The sequence below is a fragment of the Scyliorhinus torazame genome, chromosome 13 (genome assembly GCF_047496885.1).
Source record: "Scyliorhinus torazame isolate Kashiwa2021f chromosome 13, sScyTor2.1, whole genome shotgun sequence".
NCBI classification, from domain to species: Eukaryota; Metazoa; Chordata; class Chondrichthyes; order Carcharhiniformes; family Scyliorhinidae; genus Scyliorhinus; species Scyliorhinus torazame.
In genome coordinates, this window is record NC_092719.1 from 54147632 (window position 1) to 54168015 (window position 20384).

Below are 20384 nucleotides of genomic sequence, written 5' to 3' on the forward strand. Positions count from 1 at the left end.
CATCCAAATCATTCATATATATTGTGAATAGCTGGGGTCCCAGGACTGATCCCTGTGGTACCCCACTAGTTACTGCCGCCAATTTGAAAAGGACCTATTAATCCCTACGCTTTGTTTCCTCTCTGCCAACCAGTTTTCTATCCACCTCAATACATTTCTCCCAATCCCATGCGCTTTGATTTTGCACACTAATCTCTTATGTGGGACTTTGTCAAATGCCTTCTGAAAGTCCAAAGATACCACATCGGCTGTCTCCCCCTTGTCAACTGTACTGGTTACATCCAACAGATTTGTCAAGCCTAATTTTCCCTTCATAAATCCATGCTGACTCTGACTGATCCTGCCACTGCTTTCTAAATGTTCCGCTATAAAGTCCTTGATAATGGATTCAAGCATTTTCTGTTAGGCTCATTGATCTATCATTCCCTGCTTTCTCTCTACCTCCCGTTTTGAATATCGGAGTGACATGAGCTACCCTCCAATCTGCAGGGACAGTTCCAGAGCCCATAGAATCCCGGAAGATGACCACCAATGCGTCCATTATTTCCAGAGCCACCTCCTTAAACACTCTGGGATGAAGATTCTCAGGCTCTGGGGATTTATCCGCCTTCAAACCCATCAATTTTCCCAGCACCATTTGTCTACTAATGTTGATCTCCCTCAGTTCTTCCCTCTCACTAATTAACCTTTCATTTTCCAGCACTTCTGGTATCTGATTAACACCAACATCCCCTCTATCCTAAAGTGCCTCCTCCGTTGCTTCCAGATCTTCACTGTGGTCCGAGATTGCTATCCCCGCGTACTCTGCCCCCTCCACCCCTACCAAAGCGACCCGGATCACCACAAAAAAGTCTATTCTGGACTACACCCTGTACACATGCAAAAAAAAAAGGAACACTTTCCCCCTGGGTTCTTGAAGCGCCATGGGTCTACCATACCCATCTTTTCCATAAACCCACCCAGCTCCTTTGCCTTATATATCCTACCTATTTACCTAGGGTTCGACCTATCTACCCTCGGCCCTAAGACGCAGTTAGAATCTCCTCCCATAATTAACTGGTGCGCGGCCAAGTCCGGAATTTGCCAGCAATCCCTTCATAAACCTACATCATCCCAATTCAGTGCATACACACTTACCAACACCTCCGGCATCCCTTCTAATACCCTACTCACAATCACATATCGCCCACCTGGGTCCCTCACACCCTTCGTGCTCACAAACCCCGTTTTCTTACTCACCAAAATTGCCACTCCCCGTGACTTTGAATCAAACCCCGAGTGGAAAACTGGACTCACCCATCCTTTGCTTAGCCTAACCTGGTCCTTCATGCGGAGGTGCATCTCTTGCAGAAAGACCAGCTCCTAAGGAGCACAAAGACCTGAGATCCTTTGAGCGGTCCATTGAGTCCTTACACGTCCCACGTTATCAACCTTAACGGGGGCTTATACCTCCACTCCCCTCTACCATCCGGCATCCACCGCTTTTGGCTCTATCGGCGTTAATTTCACCCTATGCCTAGCCCATCCAAGTTGGCCCCTTTCTCCGTCCCTGACCATGTTTCTTCTCCACCCTCGCCTCGTCGCAGCACCCCCACCGCCCGCTCCCCGCCTCGACCACCTCTCTCGGCCTTTTCCCCACCTCACTTCCGTTCACTAGCATTACCTGCCAGAGTGGCCACTCCTGCCCATAGGCTGCTCCCACTGACCCCCCCACCCCTCCCCCACTCTCGCCTCTGTTCTGTGAAGAAGGCCTCATCCTCACCCACCCAAACAAAAACTCATCTTGAACCACAGGCCACCTTGCCCAAGAACAAACAAAAAGAAAAAACACAGCCCCAGGCAGCAGGAGAGGGGATGGGGACAGCCGTCCTCTTACAAACTTTTCACCCCGTCTACCCTTTGTCAACGCAACAGTAAAAAGAAGAAAATAATCCTCCACATTGGAGTAAAAGTAACCCCCCTCTCTCTTTAACCCCCACTCTACCCGTATTCCAATACTTCAAAGTGAGAGCACCTCAGTCTCCCAAAATCGTTCAGTTCCATTCTCCCCCAGTTCATGTTCCTGCGTGGGTTTCCTTCGGGTGCTCCGGTTTCCTCCCACAGTCCAACGATGTGCAGGTTATGTGGATTGGCTATGCTAAATTGCCCTTAGTGGCGAAAAAAGGTTAGGTGGGGTTACGGGGATTGGGTGGAGCTGTGGGGATAGGGTGGAGCTGTGGGCTTCGGTAGGGTGCTCTTTCCAAGGGCCGGTGCAGACACGATGGGCCAAATGATGTCCTTCTGCACTGTAAATCCTATGATTCTATGATAAATTCATTGGGCGCTTCTGGGGTCTCAAAACAGTACTCCCAGCCTTCATATGTCATCCAAAGCTTCACCGGGTAGAGCACCCCAAACCTGATCTGCTGCCGATAGAGCACCGCCTTGGCTCTATTGAATCCCGCACGCCAGTTTGCAAACTCCGCTCCAGTGTCCTGGTGTATTCAGACCATTTGCAGTTACGCTTCCCCTGGCCCATTACAGAATCTTCTCCTTCTCCATGAACCTGTGGAGCCTCATGATCACCGCCTGTGGCAGCTCCCCTGCTCTAGGCTTCTGCCTCAGAAACCTGTGCGCTCGGTCCATCTCAGGGGCCTAATCCAGCATCCTCTAAACATACTTCGTGGCACTCGCACCTTCCACTCCTCCTTCAGGTAGGCCAACTATTAGCAGATTCTGCCTTTTTGATCTACTTTCCTGCTCCTCCACCTTTCCTTTCAAAGGTCTCCTAAGAGCCCCACCTCAGCCTCCAGTGTCACCACCCGATCGCTGAGGTCCGACAACACCCTCTCAATCTCTCGGATCTGCGATCCCTCAGCCTCCAAGCATTTCTCCACCCCTTTCTTCAAGCCCTTCAGGGGTGCCACAGCCCCTTCGATGGCCTTCAAGCGATCCTCCTGCATCTCCTTCCTCTGCTGGCGAACTCTTCCTTGATGAAGGCCATCAACCGTTCCATCTGGGGGTTTGCTACTTGCACTGACCCTTCCCCCGCTGCCATCCTTCCATTGGATGTCCGGTTGCTCCCTACTCTTTGATTGAAGTTCAATATCTGATCCAAAACGTCTTGGGCGTTCCCACTTTCCGTTTCTTATCTGACCATGCTTTGAATTGGGGTATGTTGTGAGTAGTATAGATTAATGTGATAGAAAAATCACTGTGAAGGATAAGGTGAATACTTGTAGAGACCATGATCAATCTTTAAATCAGTGGTGCTAGAATATTACAGGGGGCAGAACATTTTGTTAGAATGTCAATCTAAATTATACAGTCCCTGTTTTGTTTAATATGGTAAGTAGGAACAGATCTAGCAACTTAATTTTAAGCACAAATAACAACATATGTTTTTATCTTTTTCTTAAAATAAGAATCCTACACAGGTCGGAACAGCACTTCAAGTTTTCTACAACCTTGGAACCTTAAAGGGGACGATCAACAATGTAGTTGATGGGTATCAGGTATCTCTCGAAGATAATATCAGCAGTGCCTTGGATATAAAAATGTTAACTCAACCTATTCCAGCTACCACAAGAGGCAGGTTTGACTTGTATACCAAAACTATATTATGGCAATAGGAATACAATTAATAATAACATTTGATAATAACAAATACACTATTTGAATGTTAACTTTATCTCAATGAGTGACGGTTTAAAATTCTAAATCACATTCATTGTCTTTCTCCCTCAGCCATTGCAGTTTTGCATAATTGTTCTTTTCAAAAATTTACAGGACCTGGAAGAGCCACAATGCCCACCCCAGGCAACACTCCAGCATTCCGTGCTGCTCTTTGGACGAATATGGAGAAACTGATGGATCAAATTTGTGCTGCATGTGGACAAGTAAGATTCTGATGACATTTTATTGTTAAATGTAATTGGAAATTACTTGGCATCAATTAACAATGAATTCTTCCTCATTTGTTGAACTTAAACGTATAAGTAGGAATTGACATAATTCTGTGGCTCAAATTTCATTGGATATTTTATCAAGAAATTAGCACCATGGGGGCTGGATCACATAATTTTTTTTCTGTATATAAGGTTTTGATTCGGTGCATAACTACACTGTTTTCCCTGTAATTGGTTAAAACAAATTAAAGTGTTTTCACCCGTCTTGGAACTGTTTTTGGGAAGAAGATTCAATAATTCCACTTCTAAAAAAGGATAATTATATTGGATATTGTTAGTTCCTGGTTGGGCAGGACTCACCAGAAAAAAAACTATAGTTCTGTTTGGAATTTAATTAATTAGGACCATTCTTCAAAAGGTTTTTATGCTCGAAAGAACAGAGGAGAAAGAGCAGGCCATTTGGCCCATTGATCCTGCTCTGCCATTTAAACAGATCTTGGCTGATCAACAACCTCTTACATCATTTTTCCCACTATCCCCGTACCCCTTGATGTCATTAGTATCTGGAAATCTATCGATCTGTGTCTTGAACATGCTCAGCGATTGAGCTTTCACAGCATTCAGAGAATTCCACAGATTCACCACCCTTAATGAAGAAATATCTCCTCATCTCAGTCTTAAATCGCCTGCACCTTATTTTGAGACTGTGCCCTCTGGTTCTAGACTCATCAAACAAGGGAAGCATCCTATCCATATCTACCCTGTCAGACCCTTTAGAATTTTGAAAGTTTTAATGAGATCACACCTCATTCTTTGAAATTCGACAGAATGCAGGCCTAGTCTCCTCAATCTTTCCTCATAAAACAATCCTACCATCCCAGGGATTAGACTGGCGAACCTCCATTGAACTCTCTATATGACAAGTATATCCTTAGATAACGGGACCATGGACGGGATTCTCCGCAAACGGCGCGATGTCTGCTACCCGGCGCCAAAAATGGCGCGGATCGGTCCGGCGTCAGGCCGCCCCAAAAGTGCGGAATTCTCCGCACCTTTAGGGGCCAAGCCCTCACCTTGAGGGGCTAGGCCTGCGCCGGAGCGGTTTCCGCTCTGCCGGCTGGCAGGAAAGGCCTTTGGCGCCACGCCAGCCGGCGCCGAAAGGACTTCGCCGGGCGACGCATGCGCGGAATCGTCAGCGGCCGCTCACAGCATCCCCGTGCATGCGCAGGGGAGGGGGGTCTCTTACGCCCCCGCCATAGCAAAGACCATGGCGAAGGCGCAAGAAAAAGAGTGCCCCCACGGCACAGGCCCGCCCGCGGAGCAGTAGGCCCCAATCGCAGGCCAGGCCACCGTGGGGGCACCCCCCGGGGCCAGATCGCCCCACGCCCACCGCCAGGACCCCGGAGCCTGCCCGTGCCGCCTTGTCCCGCAGTTCAAAAGGTGGTCTAATCCATGCCGGCTGGTGAGGGTTGACTGCGGCGGGACTTCGGCCCATCGCGGGCCGGAGAATCGCCGGGGGTGCGCCCGCCGACCGGCGTGATTCCCGCTGACCGGCGCGGTGCAATTCCAGCCCCCGCCTAATCTCTGGTGGCGGAGAATTCGGGACACGGCGGGGGCGGGATTCACGCCAGCCACCGGCGATTCTCCGACCCGGTGGGGGTTCGGAGAATCGCGGCCCAAACCTGTACACAATATTCCAGGTGCTGTCTTACAATTACAGCAAGGTAACTTTAGTGCTGTACTCAAATCCCCTTGTGATGAAAGCCAAAGCCATTTGCCGTCCTAATTGTTTGCTGCATCTACATGTTAGCATTTAGTGATTCATGATCAAGAACCCATGTCATTTTGGACGTCAACACTTGCCAATTTCTCATAATTTAAGAAATACTCTGCCTTTCTGTATTTTTCTACCAAAGTGGATAACTTGATACTTTATTCCACCTGCCATGTTCTTGCCCATTCAGTCTTTTCCCAAAGGCAGAGGAGTCTAGAACTAGAGGGCATAGATTTAAGAGAGGGGAGAGATAACAAAAGAAACCAGAGGAGAACATTTTTGACACAGGGGGTGGTGAGCATCTGGAACGGCCTGCCAGAGGCAGTGGTAGAGGCAGGTACAATTCTTTCCTTTAGAAAACAGTTAGACAATTACATGGGCAGGGTGGGTATATAGGGATATGGGCCAAATGCGGGCAAGTGGGACTAGCTTAGTGATAGAAAGTGGTCGGCATGGACAAGACAAGCTGGGCCGAAGGGCCTGTTTCCATACTGTAAACATCTATGACTCTATGACTCACTCAGCCTGTTCAAATCCTCTTGAAGCTTCCTTGCATTCTCCTCACAACTTGCAGTCCCACCTAATTTAATGACATCAGCAAATTTGGAAATATTACATTTGTTCCCCACATCCAAATTATTTATTTAGATTGTGAACAGCTGTGACCCCAGCACTGATCCTTGTGGTACCCCACTAGTAACACCCTGCCATCCTGAGAATGACCTGTTTATTCCTACTGTTTTCTGCCAACTAACCAATTTGCAATCCGTGTATTAACCTCGATCCCATGTGTTCTAATCTTGTTTACTCTGTGTGGGACCTTATCAAAAGCCTTCTGATAATCCAAATACACCACATCCACTTTCTCTCCTTTATCCATACTACAAGTAACATCCTAAAAAAACTTAACAGTTTGTCAAGCATGATTTCCCTTTCATAAATCCATGTTGACTCTGCCCACATCATTATTTTCTAAGTATCCAATTATCACATCCTTTATAATAGATTCTTCCCTACTACTGACATCAATTTTACTAGTACTCAATATTATTATGATTTGTCATCCCAGGACAATTGGCTATTGGGGTCTAAGTTGACTTGCAGATGTGGATCCTCAGAACCTCACTACCAATTATTATAAGCATTTTTTATTAGTGTAATTTCAATCAACAAAGAAGCAAGTTGTCTTTCAACGTTTGAAAGAAGTTGAACCGCCACATGACTTCTGCCCATCCAGACATTTTCTCATTTTGTTTTCTGAAGTATCTTGGGGGTGCTCTTTGTTTACAGTTTAGTTTCAGCCTCCTTAATGTTGCTCATGGTCTCAATACTGCCTCTTTCAAGAAAATAATCAAGAAACAGTGATTTATTCTTTATAGGGTGACAACTGTTCCTGTACAGTGATGTTGGACCTATTTTTAAAAATGAAGAGTTTGTCTAATATTGTTGATAACCAATATTTTGATTTTTTTTCTGTTAAATTGAATTATTTATTTTCCTTAGGTACAGCATTTGCAAAAGGTTTTAACAAAGAAAAGAGACCCCGTGACACATGTCTGCTTTATTGATGAAATAACTAAGGTAATGTGAGTTTCTAAATACCGGAGTTGAGAACTGCTGTAGGGAGGGCGTGCCATAAATGAGGAAGAGATGATTTTGCACAGATATATTTTGCACAGAGGCATGAAACCTCACAAACTGGTAGAGTATTTACATGTTCACAAATTCGTCAACATAAGCTATTTTGGATTTAATTTCTTGCATCATTGGTTTCTCAGCAGTTATATTGATTATTTAAACCTTGATTGCACTAGATTTTCAAAAACATAGGATCAAGAAAATGTGAAATTATTTGGTAAGATTATTCTCATACCTTCAACATCCAAGTGCCTAGAAGAAGCAAGATAACTCAAATCCCTTTTGCCTAATTTATACGAAATGGGCTGTAGCAATTTACAATCCTATTTGCTTTGAATCAGCAAGCAGTATGTTTGGATGGTCAGCATTTTTTCACAAGGTCATCACCCAAGTATTCAAGGAACGAAGACTTGATAAATATGGGAGTAATGTAGGAATACTCAATTTTGAAATTATTTTACAGCATATTATCCTAAAAACATCACTATTACTACCCAATGTGATCAAGCAGTTAAGTTTTAAAACATTTTCTACTTTCATAGCAAGATTAAAACAGCATTGATAGATTTTGCTTCTTTGACAGATTACCTTGAGAAAAAAGAAAAAATCTTGGCAATTGTGCTGATGTACTTATGGTAGAGCTAAGGTGTTTTTTTAATAGTAGAGCAGCATGATTATGCCTCTGTTTTGGAAATAATAGATAATTGATTGAACGTTTTTGTTATTCCTGATGTGATGAATGAAGAAACTGATATATATTATATTTCATATTTGTGGCAGTAATGTTGTTAAAAGACCGTGGTTTAAAATTGTACAGGCAGTATGTCTGCTAAAACTGTAATTAAGGAGTCGTAAAAGGTGAGACCGTGATTGTTTCCAAACACGGTTGCAGATAAAGGACTAATGGAATGATGTTTTGATTGCTGGAGATTCACTGGAGTGTAGATAAAATATGGAGGAGCCGTGTTTAGTCCTAGCTTAGCTGGTCATGAAACTTAATGGGATACAGATGATATAATCAATGGGAGGAGCCAGGCCTGTCTGAATTTTATGTTGAACAGCAGTTTCGCCAAATGCTGCCAGGTTGTTCAGAAGTGTACTGGATCTGGTCCTGAAAGGAGTTCTCTCTCCAAAAGTCTCCACACAGCTAAACAAGTAATCTGTTTGCTAACTTTATTTTTATGTGGAATTTGAACTATATCGAGGTGCTTAATTGGAATTAGTAGCAGATATTGATAGTAAGTTTAAGTTTTTCCTTGTGTTTAAGAACTGTGTGATCATTGTAAAGCTTCACTGTTAATGTGGTTAATTTGTGTTTAAATTATAGTTTGGTTTTACAGAAAAGATATTTATTGGTCAGAATCATCACTCCTTGGTGAAATATTCTTTCCTCACAGTTTTGCAAGTTTGAAAAAATTGTTTGGGGCTCCTGACTGGTACCCTAACAAATGTTGGAGTCTGGTCCAGTATCCTCACACTGACAAAATAAATAGGTTACACACAATGTAAATGTTTCTAATTTTAAGGGTGATACCCCCTCAAATGTATGCTTTGTTCAACATCATCTTTGATATGGGCAGCACGGTAGCACAGTGGTTAGCACAGGTGCTTCACAGTCCCAGGGTCCTAGATTTTATTCCCAGCTTGGGTCACTGTGTGGAGTCTGCATGTTCTCCCTGTGTCTGCATGGGTTTCCGCCGGGAGCTCCGGTTTCTTCCCACAGTCCAAAGATGTGCAGGTCAGGTGGATTGGCCATGTTAAATTGATCTCGGTGTCCAAAGAAAAGGTTGGGCTGGGTTACGGGGATAGGGTGGAGGTATGGGGTTGGGTAAGCTGCTCTTTCCAAGGGCCGGTGCAGACTTGATGGGCCGAATGGCCTCCATCTGTACTGTAGATTCTATGATTCTATGAATTAAAAATGACAAAGTGAATAAGTGAGCAGACCAATAGAGTGAATTTTTGCTGATAAGTTACTTTAGAGAAAAGCATAGAATCATTTAACTCTTTTAATGCTAACTCCCTCCAAATACCTTCATTAGCTCAAATGCTTACATCTAGTGAACAGGACAGACATGTTCATTTATCAGAGTGAAGCCTCTTCATTTATCAGAGTGAAGAATATTTATAGGGCAGAGTCTGAACAAGCAATTGTAAGTTGGAACATTTAATTTAATTTAATTTAATTAAGATCATACTGGAGAAATAATGAAAAATGGGATTGTAAGAGACAAAAGGCAAAGATAAATATTTTAATTATAATTTAAAAAAAATCTTCAGTACAGTATTTAAAATTTGATGGATTGAGGCAACATATTTGTAAAATTTTCAAATCCAGATGTGTTTTGTTATAATTCAGACTTAACCATACCATTAAAGATTTTTTACACTTGAATGGATAAGTCTGAACTGTGGTGTACTTAGTGGGTATCAAACACTTAAGTACTGCAACTTCATAGCTTTCCACGTGTTTTGCTGCCGAATCTCCTGCCTTGATAATGGTGCAGTGAGGGGGAGCACAACACACTGAACAGAAACTTCCTGCTTTTTGTGTAATTTTGTATGTGTTGACACTAGGTTTCTATCCAATTTACACTTGAATGATGGTGAATGCTGATAATATCGCTTTTATACCTAATATCTGGGCCAATGTTGGTAGGGAAAATGAAAGATAATGCCAAAACCCTGACATATTTGAGTCAGCTATTTTTCCAGCCAGCAGAAATTTGGCATTGTAATATTCAGTGAACACTTAATTTGTTTTTTTAGAAGTCACGGGTAACGCACATTGAAAATAATATTCATATTTTTCTTCTTAGGACGGCCATGTAGACATTTTATGTGCTTTTTGGAACTCTGTTACTGAAATCTTGTCTGTGAAATTCCAACAAACTACAAATTGTAAGTATCTATATTAATTCATATATTTTAGAATTCCTTTGGAAATTATAAGGAATGTAATAAACTGAGTATTTCAATCAATATTTTAATATATTCAGTATTTTTCATTTTTTAAATATATTAAAATGAAGGCGATGAGCTGCCCATTAAATATGAGTATTGATTTTCTTCACCACTATTTTTGAAAAACAGAATTTAAAGAGTTTGTTTTGATGAAGACAATAGAAAGCATAAAACCAGAAAAAGATCGATAATTCTGTTCAGCAATGACCTTGCAAAAATTATTTGCAGTTGGCCTCATTGTGAACGTGGCTCAATTTCCTGTAGGGAAAATTCTGCATGTCTTCACAATGACTGATTTAATTGAAGAACACCAATCATGTTTTATCTTTCAACATCTACTATTGATTCATTAAGCTGTAACTTGACTGAAGTGGGATATTTTTATCCATGTTGATACCTATTCCTATATATTCACTTAGGCTCTTTGATCCCACTCCTACCCTATTTTAAGAGGAGTTAGTCCATACAACATTAACTGCTTTCACTAGGCATTTGTTCCATGTGGATAATATTTTATGGGATAGAGAATTCTAATATTTAGTCGAGCTTGAGGCTTGTTAGTTTTGTACTGGACACTTTGGTTCCACATTCTCAGTCCATATTGATAGGCTGCTTTTATATATGTTTATATATGCTTGCCATTCCCCTCAATATTTAAATACAATGGGAGGGATTCTCCCAGACCCGCGACGGGCTGGAGAATCCCCGCGAATGGGCAACGCCGCCCCGACGCTGGCACGCGATTCTCCGCAGTGCGGAGAATTGGCTCCGGCGTGGTGCCTGTCGTGGGCCTCTCTACGCGGCTGGCCCGCCAATTCTCTGGCCCGGAAATGGCTGCGTGGCTGTAGGAAAAAAGCCGAGTCCTGCCGGCGCCGTTCTAACCTGCTCTGGGCTGGCGGGACCTCGGCGTGTAAGGGTCGGGTGGCGGCCTGTGGGGGTGGATGGGGGTCCGACCCTGGGGGGGGGGCTCCGATGTGGCGGGGCCTGCGATCGGGACCCACCGATCGGCGGGCCGGCCTCTGTGGCTGGGGACCTTCTTTCTTATGCGCTGGCCCCTGTAGCCCTGCGCCATGTTGCGTTGGGGCCGGCGCATTGAAGGAGGCCACTGCGCATGCGCGCGCCGGCGCCACTGCGCATGTCCTTGTTGGTTCTGGTGCAACTGCGCATGCGCGGATCCCGCTACGCCCAGTTCACGCCGGGATCTACAGCTGGAGCGGCACAAACTGCTCCAGCGCCGTGCTGGCCCCCTCTAGGGGCCAGAATTAAACGTGGGAGCGGCCCGTTCACGCCGTCATAAAACTCAACGGTGTTTACAACGGCGTGGACACTCTGCCACGGGATGGAGAATCCCGCCCACTATCTCTTTCACTCCTTATTTAATGTAAATATATTCAGCTCTGTGAGCCTCATCATAAGTTAGAGCGCAAAGTTCCTAAATCAACTTTGGCTCAATGCACAGAAGTAAAAGTAGTGATGTGTAAAGTATGCAAAATGTTTTCTCATTGACAATTAGTGACTTACTTAGTTTACAGTCAAATAAGCTTGAGAACCTTTTCAATACTTGATTATACCTGTTAACAATTGCTTCACATTAACTGTTTCTAGTTAATGGTGACTCATAACCAAATTTCTTCCATTTCCATTTTCTCCTGTTATGGGCCAGGTTTTAGAGAACCCCAAAGTGTATCATGGAGTTTACGCGACCCACAACTTTGAATAGATTGTGGTTATGGGGAGCACACAGGCCTACTTTACAGGTGTGGTGCGACAGAGTTAAAGTACTTTTAAAACAATGTTTTTTTATGAAACCAGTTAACACTTTATAAACCCACAGTAAACATCTTAACTTTATTAAAGTTTTCAAACACAGTTTTTTCCCTTACAAATCAACAAAAATGGTAGCATGATACCTGCTATATAACATTGTTTAAATAATATAGTAAACTAACCAAATAACACAAAGTAATGCTCCCCCCACCCCATCTCCCCATTTAGAACACAAACAATTTACCCCCCCCCCCCCCCCCCCCCCCAGGCTGCTGCTGCTGGCTATCTATCTTCCCCCTAACGTTCCGCTAGGTAGTCGAGGAACGGTTGCCACCGCCTGGTGAACCCTTGAGCCGATCCTCTCAGCGCAAACTTCATCCACTCCAGTTTTATGAACCCCGCCATATCGTTTATCCAGGTCTCCAGGCCGGGGGGTTTCGCATCCTTCCACATGAGTAAAATCCTACGCCGGGCTACTAGGGACGCAAAGGCCACAACATCGGCCTCTTTCGCCTCCAGCACTCCCGGCTCATCCGCTACTCCAAATATAGCTAACCCCCAGCCTGGCTTGACCCGGACCTTCACCACCTTCGAGATCACTCCCGTCACTCCCCTCCAATACCCCTCCAGTGCCGGACACGACCAAAACATATATGTGTGTGGTTCGCCGGGCTTCCCCCGCACCTCCACTCCGAAGAACCTGCTCAACCTTGCTCCCATTATATGTGCTCTATGCAGCACCTTAAATTGGATCAGGCTAAGCCTGGCACACGAGGAAGAGTAGCCCACAAACCCTCCTCAATCTCCTCCCCGAGCTCTTCCCATTTTCCCTTCAGTTCGTCCATCAGCTCCTCCCCCTCTTCTCTCATCTCCCGTATATCTCGGACACTTCGCCCTCCCCGACCCACCCCCCCGAAAGCACCCTGTCCTGGATCCCCTGTGTCGGGAGCAGCGGAAATTCCCTCACCAGTTGTCTCGTGAACGCTCTCACCTGCATATACCTAAAGGTATTTCCCAGGGGCAGCTCATACTTTTCCTCAAGTGCTCCCAAACTCGCAAATGTCCCATCTATAAATAAGTCTCCCACTCTCCTGATTCCTGCCCGGTACCAGCTCTGGAATCCTCCGTCCAGCCTCCCTGGGGCAAACCTATGGTTGTTCCTGATCGGGGACCACACCGAGGCTCCCAGCACACCCCTCTGTCGCCTCCATTTCCCCCAGATACTTAATGTTGCCGCCACCACTGGGTTTGTGGTAAACTTTTTCGGGGAGAGCGGTAATGGCACCGTCACCAGCGCCTTCAAGCTCGTCCCTTTGCAGGACTTCATCTCCAACCTTTTCCACGCCGCTCCCTCTCCCTCTATCATCCATTTACGAATCATTGCCACGTTGGCGGCCCAATAGTAGTCGCCCAAATTCGGCAACGCCAGTCCCCCTCTGTCTCTGCTACGTTGTAGGAACCCCCTCCTTACCCTCGGGGCCTTCCCTGCCCACACGAAGCCCGTGATGCTCCTATCTATTTTTTTAAAGAAGGCCTTAGTGATCAGTATAGGGAGACATTGGAACACAAATAAGAACCTCGGGAGGACCATCATCTTAATTGCCTGCACTCTGCCCGCCAGTGACAGCGGCTGCATGTCCCACCTTTTGAAATCCTCTTCCATTTGTTCCACCAGCTGTGTCAGATTGAGTCTGTGTAAGGTTCCCCAGCTCCTGGCTATCTGAATCCCCAGGTATCGGAAGTTTCTTTCCACTCTCCTTAGCGGTAGGCCATCTATCCCTCTACTCTAGTCCCCAGGGTGTATCACAAAAAGCTCACTCTTTCCCATATTAAGCCAAGATCCCGAGAAATCTCCAAACTCCCTCAATATCTGCATGACCTCTGTCATCCCCCCCACTGGGTCCGTCACATATAGCAGTAGGTCATCCGCATAGAGTGACACTCGGTGTTCCTCTCCCTCTCTAACCACCCCTCTCCATTTTCTGGAGTCTCTCAGTGCTATGGCCAGTGGTTCAATTGCCAGCGCGAACAGTAATGGGGACAACGGGCATCCCTGTCTTGTTCCCCTGTGTAGTCGAAAATACTCTGACCTTTGCCGATTTATGACCACACTTGCCGTTGGGGCCCCATAGAGGAGTTTAACCCAGCTGACAAACCCCTTCCCGAACCCGAACCTCCTCAGCACCTCCCATAGATACTCCCACTCCACCCTATCAAATGCCTTCTCTGCATCCATTGCCGCCACTATCTCTGCCTCCCCCTCTGCTGGGGGCATCATTATCACCCCTAATAGCCGTCGCACGTTGACATTAATTGTCTCCCCTTTACGAACCCTGTCTGGTCTGCGTGCACCACCCCCGGGACACAATCCTCCATCCTCGTCGCCAGCAACTTTGCCAGCAACTTGGCGTCCACATTTAGCAATGAGATAGGCCTATAGGACCCGCACTGCAGCGGATCTTTATCTCGCTTCAAGATTAGTGATATCGTCGCCTCCGACATTGTCGGGGGTAGGGTCCCTCCTTCTCTGGCCTCGTTAAAGGTTCTTACCAGTAGCGGGGCCAACAAGTCCGCATATTTTCTATAGAATTCCACCGGGAACCCATCTGGTCCCGGGGCCTTCCCTGCCTGCATGTTCCCCAGCCCTTTGATCACCTCGTCCACCCCAATTGGCGACCCCAGGCCTGCCACCTCCTGCTCCTCCACCTTCGGGAACCTTAGTTGGTCCAGAAACTGCTGCATCCCTTCTTTTCCCTCCGGGGGTTGGGACCTATATAGCCTCTCGTAAAAGGTCTTAAACACCTCGTTTATCTTCCCTGCTCTCCGCACCGTGGCTCCCGTTTCATCCCTAACTCCCCCTATCTCCTTCGCCGCTGTCCTCTTTCGCAGCTGGTGGGCCAACAGGCGACTCGCCTTTTCCCCATATCTCATCCCCTGTGCCTTCCTCCGCTGTGCCTCTGCCCTCCCTGTGGTGAGCAGACCGAACTCCGCCTGGAGTCGTCGCCTCTCCCTGTATAGTTCTTCATCCGGGGCCTCCGCATATTTTTTATCTACCCTCAAAATCTCCCCCAGTAGGCTTTCCCTTTCTTTAGCCTCCGTTTTCCCCTTGTGAGCCCTGATGGAGATCAACTCTCCCCTGACCACCGCTTTTAGTGCTTCCCATACTACTCCTACTCGGACCTCCCCGTCGTCGTTGGCCTCCAGGTATCTTTCGATACATCCCCGCACCCTTCCGCAGACTCCCTCATCCGCCAATAATCCCATATCCAGTCGCCAGAGTGGACGCTGCTCCCCCTCCTCTCCTAGTTCCAGGTCCACCCAGTGTGGGGCATGATCTGAAACAGCTATGGCTGAGTACTCCGTTCCTTCCACTCTCGAAATCAGTGACCTACCCAAAACGAAGAAATCTATCCGGGAGTATACCTTATGGACATGGGAGAAAAAGGAGAACTCTTTGGCCAGTGGCCTAGCAAATCTCCACGGATCCACTCCCCCCATTTAGTCCATAAACCCCTTAAGCACCTGGGCTGCTGCCGGCCTTCTTCCGGTCCTAGATCTAGACCTATCTAACCCTGGGTCCAGCACGGTGTTGAAGTCCCCCCCCATTATCAGGTTTCCTACCTCCAGGTCCGGGATACATCCCAGCATCCGCTTCATAAATCCCGCATCATCCCAATTCGGGGCATATACATTAACCAACACGACCTCCATTCCCTGCAATCTGCCGCTCACCATCACATATCTGCCACCGCTGTCCGCTACAATGTTCCTAGCCTCGAATGACACCCGTTTCCCCACCAATATGGCCACCCCCCTGTTCTTTGCGTCCAGCCCCGAGTGGAACACCTGTCCCACCCATCCTTTCCTTAACCTAACCTGGTCCGCCACCTTCAGGTGCGTCTCCTGAAGCATGGCCACGTCTGCCTTCAGTCCTTTTAAGTGCGCGAACACTCGTGCCCTCTTAATCGGCCCATTGAGGCCTCTCACGTTCCACGTGATCAGCCGGACTGGGGGGCTGCCCGACCCCCTCCCCTGTCGACTAGCCATCACCCTCTCTGGGCCAGTCCCACGTCCCGGTTCCGCGCACCCACTCGTCCCCCAGGCGGCGCATTCCCGCCCCGACCACCTTTTCTTTTACCAGTTCCTTCTCGATCTCCACAGCAGCAACCCCATCCCCCGCCTGAGTCTCTCCCCCCCCCCCCCCCCCCCCAAACCGTCGTCCACATTTCTCAATGTCCCCCCCTCCCCAATTTACATTTCTATATACATCAGCATTGTCGTTTCCCCTCCAACATCAGTCCCTCAGTTCTGATCCAGTTTCTCGTTTTTAATGAAGGTCCATGCTTCTTCCGCCGTTTCGAAGTAGTAATGCCTCTCCTGGTGCGTGACCCACAGTCGCGCCGGCTGCAACATCCCGAACTTCACTTCCTGTGCAGCACCTCCTTGGCTCGATTGAAGCTCGCCCTCCTTCTCGCCACCTCTGCACTCCAATCCTGATACACTCGTACCACCGCATTCTCCCATCTACTACTCCGTACCTTCTTGGCCCATCTCAGAACCGCCTCTCTATCATTGAAGCGGTGAAATGGAACGATCATCGCCCTAGATGGTTCTGCCGCCTTTGGTCTCCTCGCAGGGACCCAATGGGCCCCTTCCACTTCCAAGGGGCCCGAGGGGGCCTCAGCTCCCATTAGCGAGCGTAGCATCGTGCTCACGTAAGCCCCACCGTCAGCTCCTTCCACTCCCTCGGGGAGACCCAGGATCCGGAGGTTCTTTCTCCGTGATCTGTTTTCTAGGACTTCAATCCTTTCGATGCACTTCTTATGGAGCGCCTCGTGCGTCTGCATTTTGACCGCCAGTCCCAGGATCTCGTCCTCGTTGTCAGTCACCTTCTGCTCCACCACACGGAGCTCTATCTCCTGGGTCTTTTGTGTCTCCTTAAGCCCCTCAATTGCTTGTGGCATCGGGGCCAGCACCTCCTTTTTTAGCAGCTCCACACACCGTCTTAAAAATTCATCCTGGTCCGGTCCCCAGGTCACCTGGGCTCCCTCCGCCGCCATCTTGTTCCTTTCTTCCTTCTGCCACTGCCCTCGAGGATTCTTCAAGATCTGGCCACCACCGCCGATATTTTTCTTTTTCGCTGGGAAGGACTCCCTGTTGTCTCACCCCACACCGGGTTTTGTCCCGAAAAAATTCCCCGTTGGGGCTCTTAAAAGAGCCCGAAGGTCCGTTCGAGCTGGAGCCGCCGAAACGTGTGGCTTAGCTGGTCATCGCCGCAACCGGAAGTCCAGTAAACATCTTAGCAACTATCACCACCAATCACCCCCACAGATACAATATTCTATAAGTAACCCTTCATCTTTCCTTGCAATATCCATAAGACAAAAGACCCTTTTTAACACCGAGATCAGGTTTAAATTCTCTACTGAGAGCAGCTATCACTTTGAAATCACCCAAATGATCTGGAGACAGTTTTTAGATTGCAGAAAGATCCTTATACAGCTGCTTGCTTTTCCTGCAGCTATCCAGCTCTCAAAACGAAACTAAAAACCCACACCAGCTTTTGTTCAAAGCGAAAGTGAAAGACAGCAAGCTCAGCTCCACCCACACTCTGACATCACTGCAGCTATTCGATAAACACTCATTTCTTAAAGGTACATCCACTACAGCTATTTAATAAACACCCAGTTCTTAAAGGTTCTCTTACATGACACTTCATTAAAGGCGCATTCGTTCTGTATTTGTGTTGACTGTTTCATATCTTACCATACATCACCTTGCACCTAGCTATAATAAATCACTCATTCACCTTTAGATCTCTGACAGTTTGTCTCTGTAGTGTTTTGTGCTCATCAGCTAGGTTTTTAACTCTGATTCATGCTGACAGCAGCATCCAAGATTTTTATGAATCCTGTGATGAATGTTCTCAAAACCTTGGAAAGTCTAAAGTGCCATGCAATTCTCCATGGTTCCTGAAAGTAGCTGGATCGTTAAACCTGCCTGATTTTCGGCAACTAGTGCCCCCCCAAAAATGGGCTGTGGTTCCCTTACCTCTGACGCTCCAGCCCTCGACTGGAGGCCTCCAGTGTAGCCTGGGAGTTGACTAGGGAAGTGGCTAACTCTTGGAAACGATCATCCAACGATACATTCCCCAACTGATAATTGTAAAGTCAAAAATAATGTTGAATAAAGCATTTGAATAGTTACGCGATTGCATGACTTCACTGCAACTTTCAGATTGTCTGGCTTTTTATACTGCAATGCATCAGAGAGATTACTTTTCCTTTTTGTACATTATAATATAAATTTGTATATTATTATATAACAAAATTAGTTGTACAAATGTTATAATTGAGAGTGGCAGGAAAGTAAATTTACGGTATCCCATTTTCTTCAGTAAAATTAATGGAAAGAGAAAAGTAAACTCATGATGGAAGCATTAGAGGTTTACTTAACAAAACTAAGGTAATGATTTGAATGCAATGGCTCAAATCTCAAGAGTAGTCAAAATTACTCAAATAAAACCTGTGTCGTTCTACTGATCGTCAACCCAACTCCCATTTTAAGTGATGCAAATTAAAGGAATTTCCAGAGGTTTACAGATCACCATAGCCACTTTGTTTCATATACATAGATCAGTGAAATTAGTTACTTACCGTTGATATATTCAGAGTGAGGGGATTAATGATGAAAGCTCTATTTCAGGGAAAGGACCATTAAGACTTCTTAAGAGATCTATTTTTGTCCTTAATATTTGTATTGCCCATAACCTCTAAGCTTCTGGGTTGTAACTGAGGGGTACCCCAAAGATGTGCTAGGGAAAATGCCATCTTCCCACACTTGCTCCTTGCACGTTCCCCCAATAAGGATTGCCCGGCAATTGCCTGGGAAGTTCAAATATCAATTGGGCAATTGCCTTGAAATTGGAACCATCTGAAAGTACCATTTAAATCATAAACTTTGATGATTCCTAGTAACCCAGGAAAAGTAAGAAGGATTGAAATCACTTCTAATTTCTAGTACTGACCACCCCCTGACCAACTGACTCCTACCTCTCGACTGACCACTCGACTCCCGATTGACTGACACCGACCCTTGCCACCACCACCCCAACTGACCATTGAATTCCACTTACTTACCGTACAACCTTACCTCCTCCATGATTTCTGAAAGTAGCTGGATTGTTAACCTGCCTGCTTTTCGGCATCTAGTGCCGCAAAAAAATTGGCTGTGGCTTCCTTACTTCCGACCTTCCAGCCCTCGACTGAAGGCCTCGAGAGCATGCCGCCATACAGTTTTTGCCCAGCCTGAGTCGGATGGTCATACGGAACTAGGAGAAAATTTGCAATCGAATCACATTTCCACTCCATGGACGTTTGAGCCATTATTTATGAATGATTATGAATTATATGGAAATAGATATTTGCTGGGCAGCAAACTATGTGATCAAAGGATTAGAAGAAAGTTTGTAAGGAAATAAATAATTTGCATTTATTTATATGACACTTTTTGTAATCCCACATGCTTCATTGCTAATGTAGTTCACAGCCATGGTTTAGTGGCTCACCCCAGAAATGGAATTAAGAAATCTGGCCAAACTAAATCACAATGAATTTTAATGAAAGAAAACTGAATAGACTTACATTTACAGAGCACTTTAACACATATGTCAGTAGTGTCTTAAAATGGTTCACATCCAATAAATAACTTTGACGTGCAGTAAGACGTGGGGCTGGATTTCCTGTGGGTGTGGGTTGGGGGCGGACTGCTCCCCATCCTGGAAGGAAAGCTGGTCCCAAACAGACAAACATTTAAAAAGCCTCACTGGCAGAGATAACACACTGAGCAGGCTGAGGGTTGGACTTTGCCCCTTGATGGACGCAAAGTCCCACCCTTGAGAGCCATGGACCAATCTGGTTGGTCAGCAGCACCAGATGTGAGTAGAGATGCTGGGACTGCAAGGAGGCCCATGGAGATAATTGGCATGAGTTCCAGGCTCTTAGGGCAACGAGGGATTGGAGAGCTTGGGGAGGCACAGCTGGCTGGGTTTTGGAGGACAGGCAGGAAGGAATAAAGAGGGGAATGAAATCCTGCGGGGTGCACCTGATGAGTATAGGGCACCCCTAATTGATTGCTTACACCCCTCCCCCCTTTCCCACTATTTCACTCTGGCCCCCTCCCCACTGCTGCCCAGCATTTTATGGGGAGCATGTCAGGGAAGAAGATGGGCTAGGCACGGACATATTTTATGTGCCCCCCCCTACCCCCACACATTTTTAATTATATGTTGAGGAAGGAATGTTAGTAAGAGCTTTTCTTTGAGTATTTTCTTTTAATCCACCTGAACTGCCAGATTA

The 20384-nt window shown here is 46.3% G+C and overlaps 1 protein-coding gene across 1 annotated transcript in view; it reads left to right on the plus strand.

The window, feature by feature from the left end:
• cog5 (component of oligomeric golgi complex 5) overlaps nucleotides 1–20384 on the plus strand; it is a 259153-nt gene that overhangs the window by 177558 nt on the left and 61211 nt on the right. The window contains exons 8-11 of the mRNA XM_072471522.1: nucleotides 3405–3570; nucleotides 3769–3878; nucleotides 7165–7242; nucleotides 10116–10197. Of these exons, the coding sequence (XP_072327623.1) occupies nucleotides 3405–3570; nucleotides 3769–3878; nucleotides 7165–7242; nucleotides 10116–10197 (436 nt within the window). The remainder of the gene's footprint in view (nucleotides 1–3404; nucleotides 3571–3768; nucleotides 3879–7164; nucleotides 7243–10115; nucleotides 10198–20384) is intronic.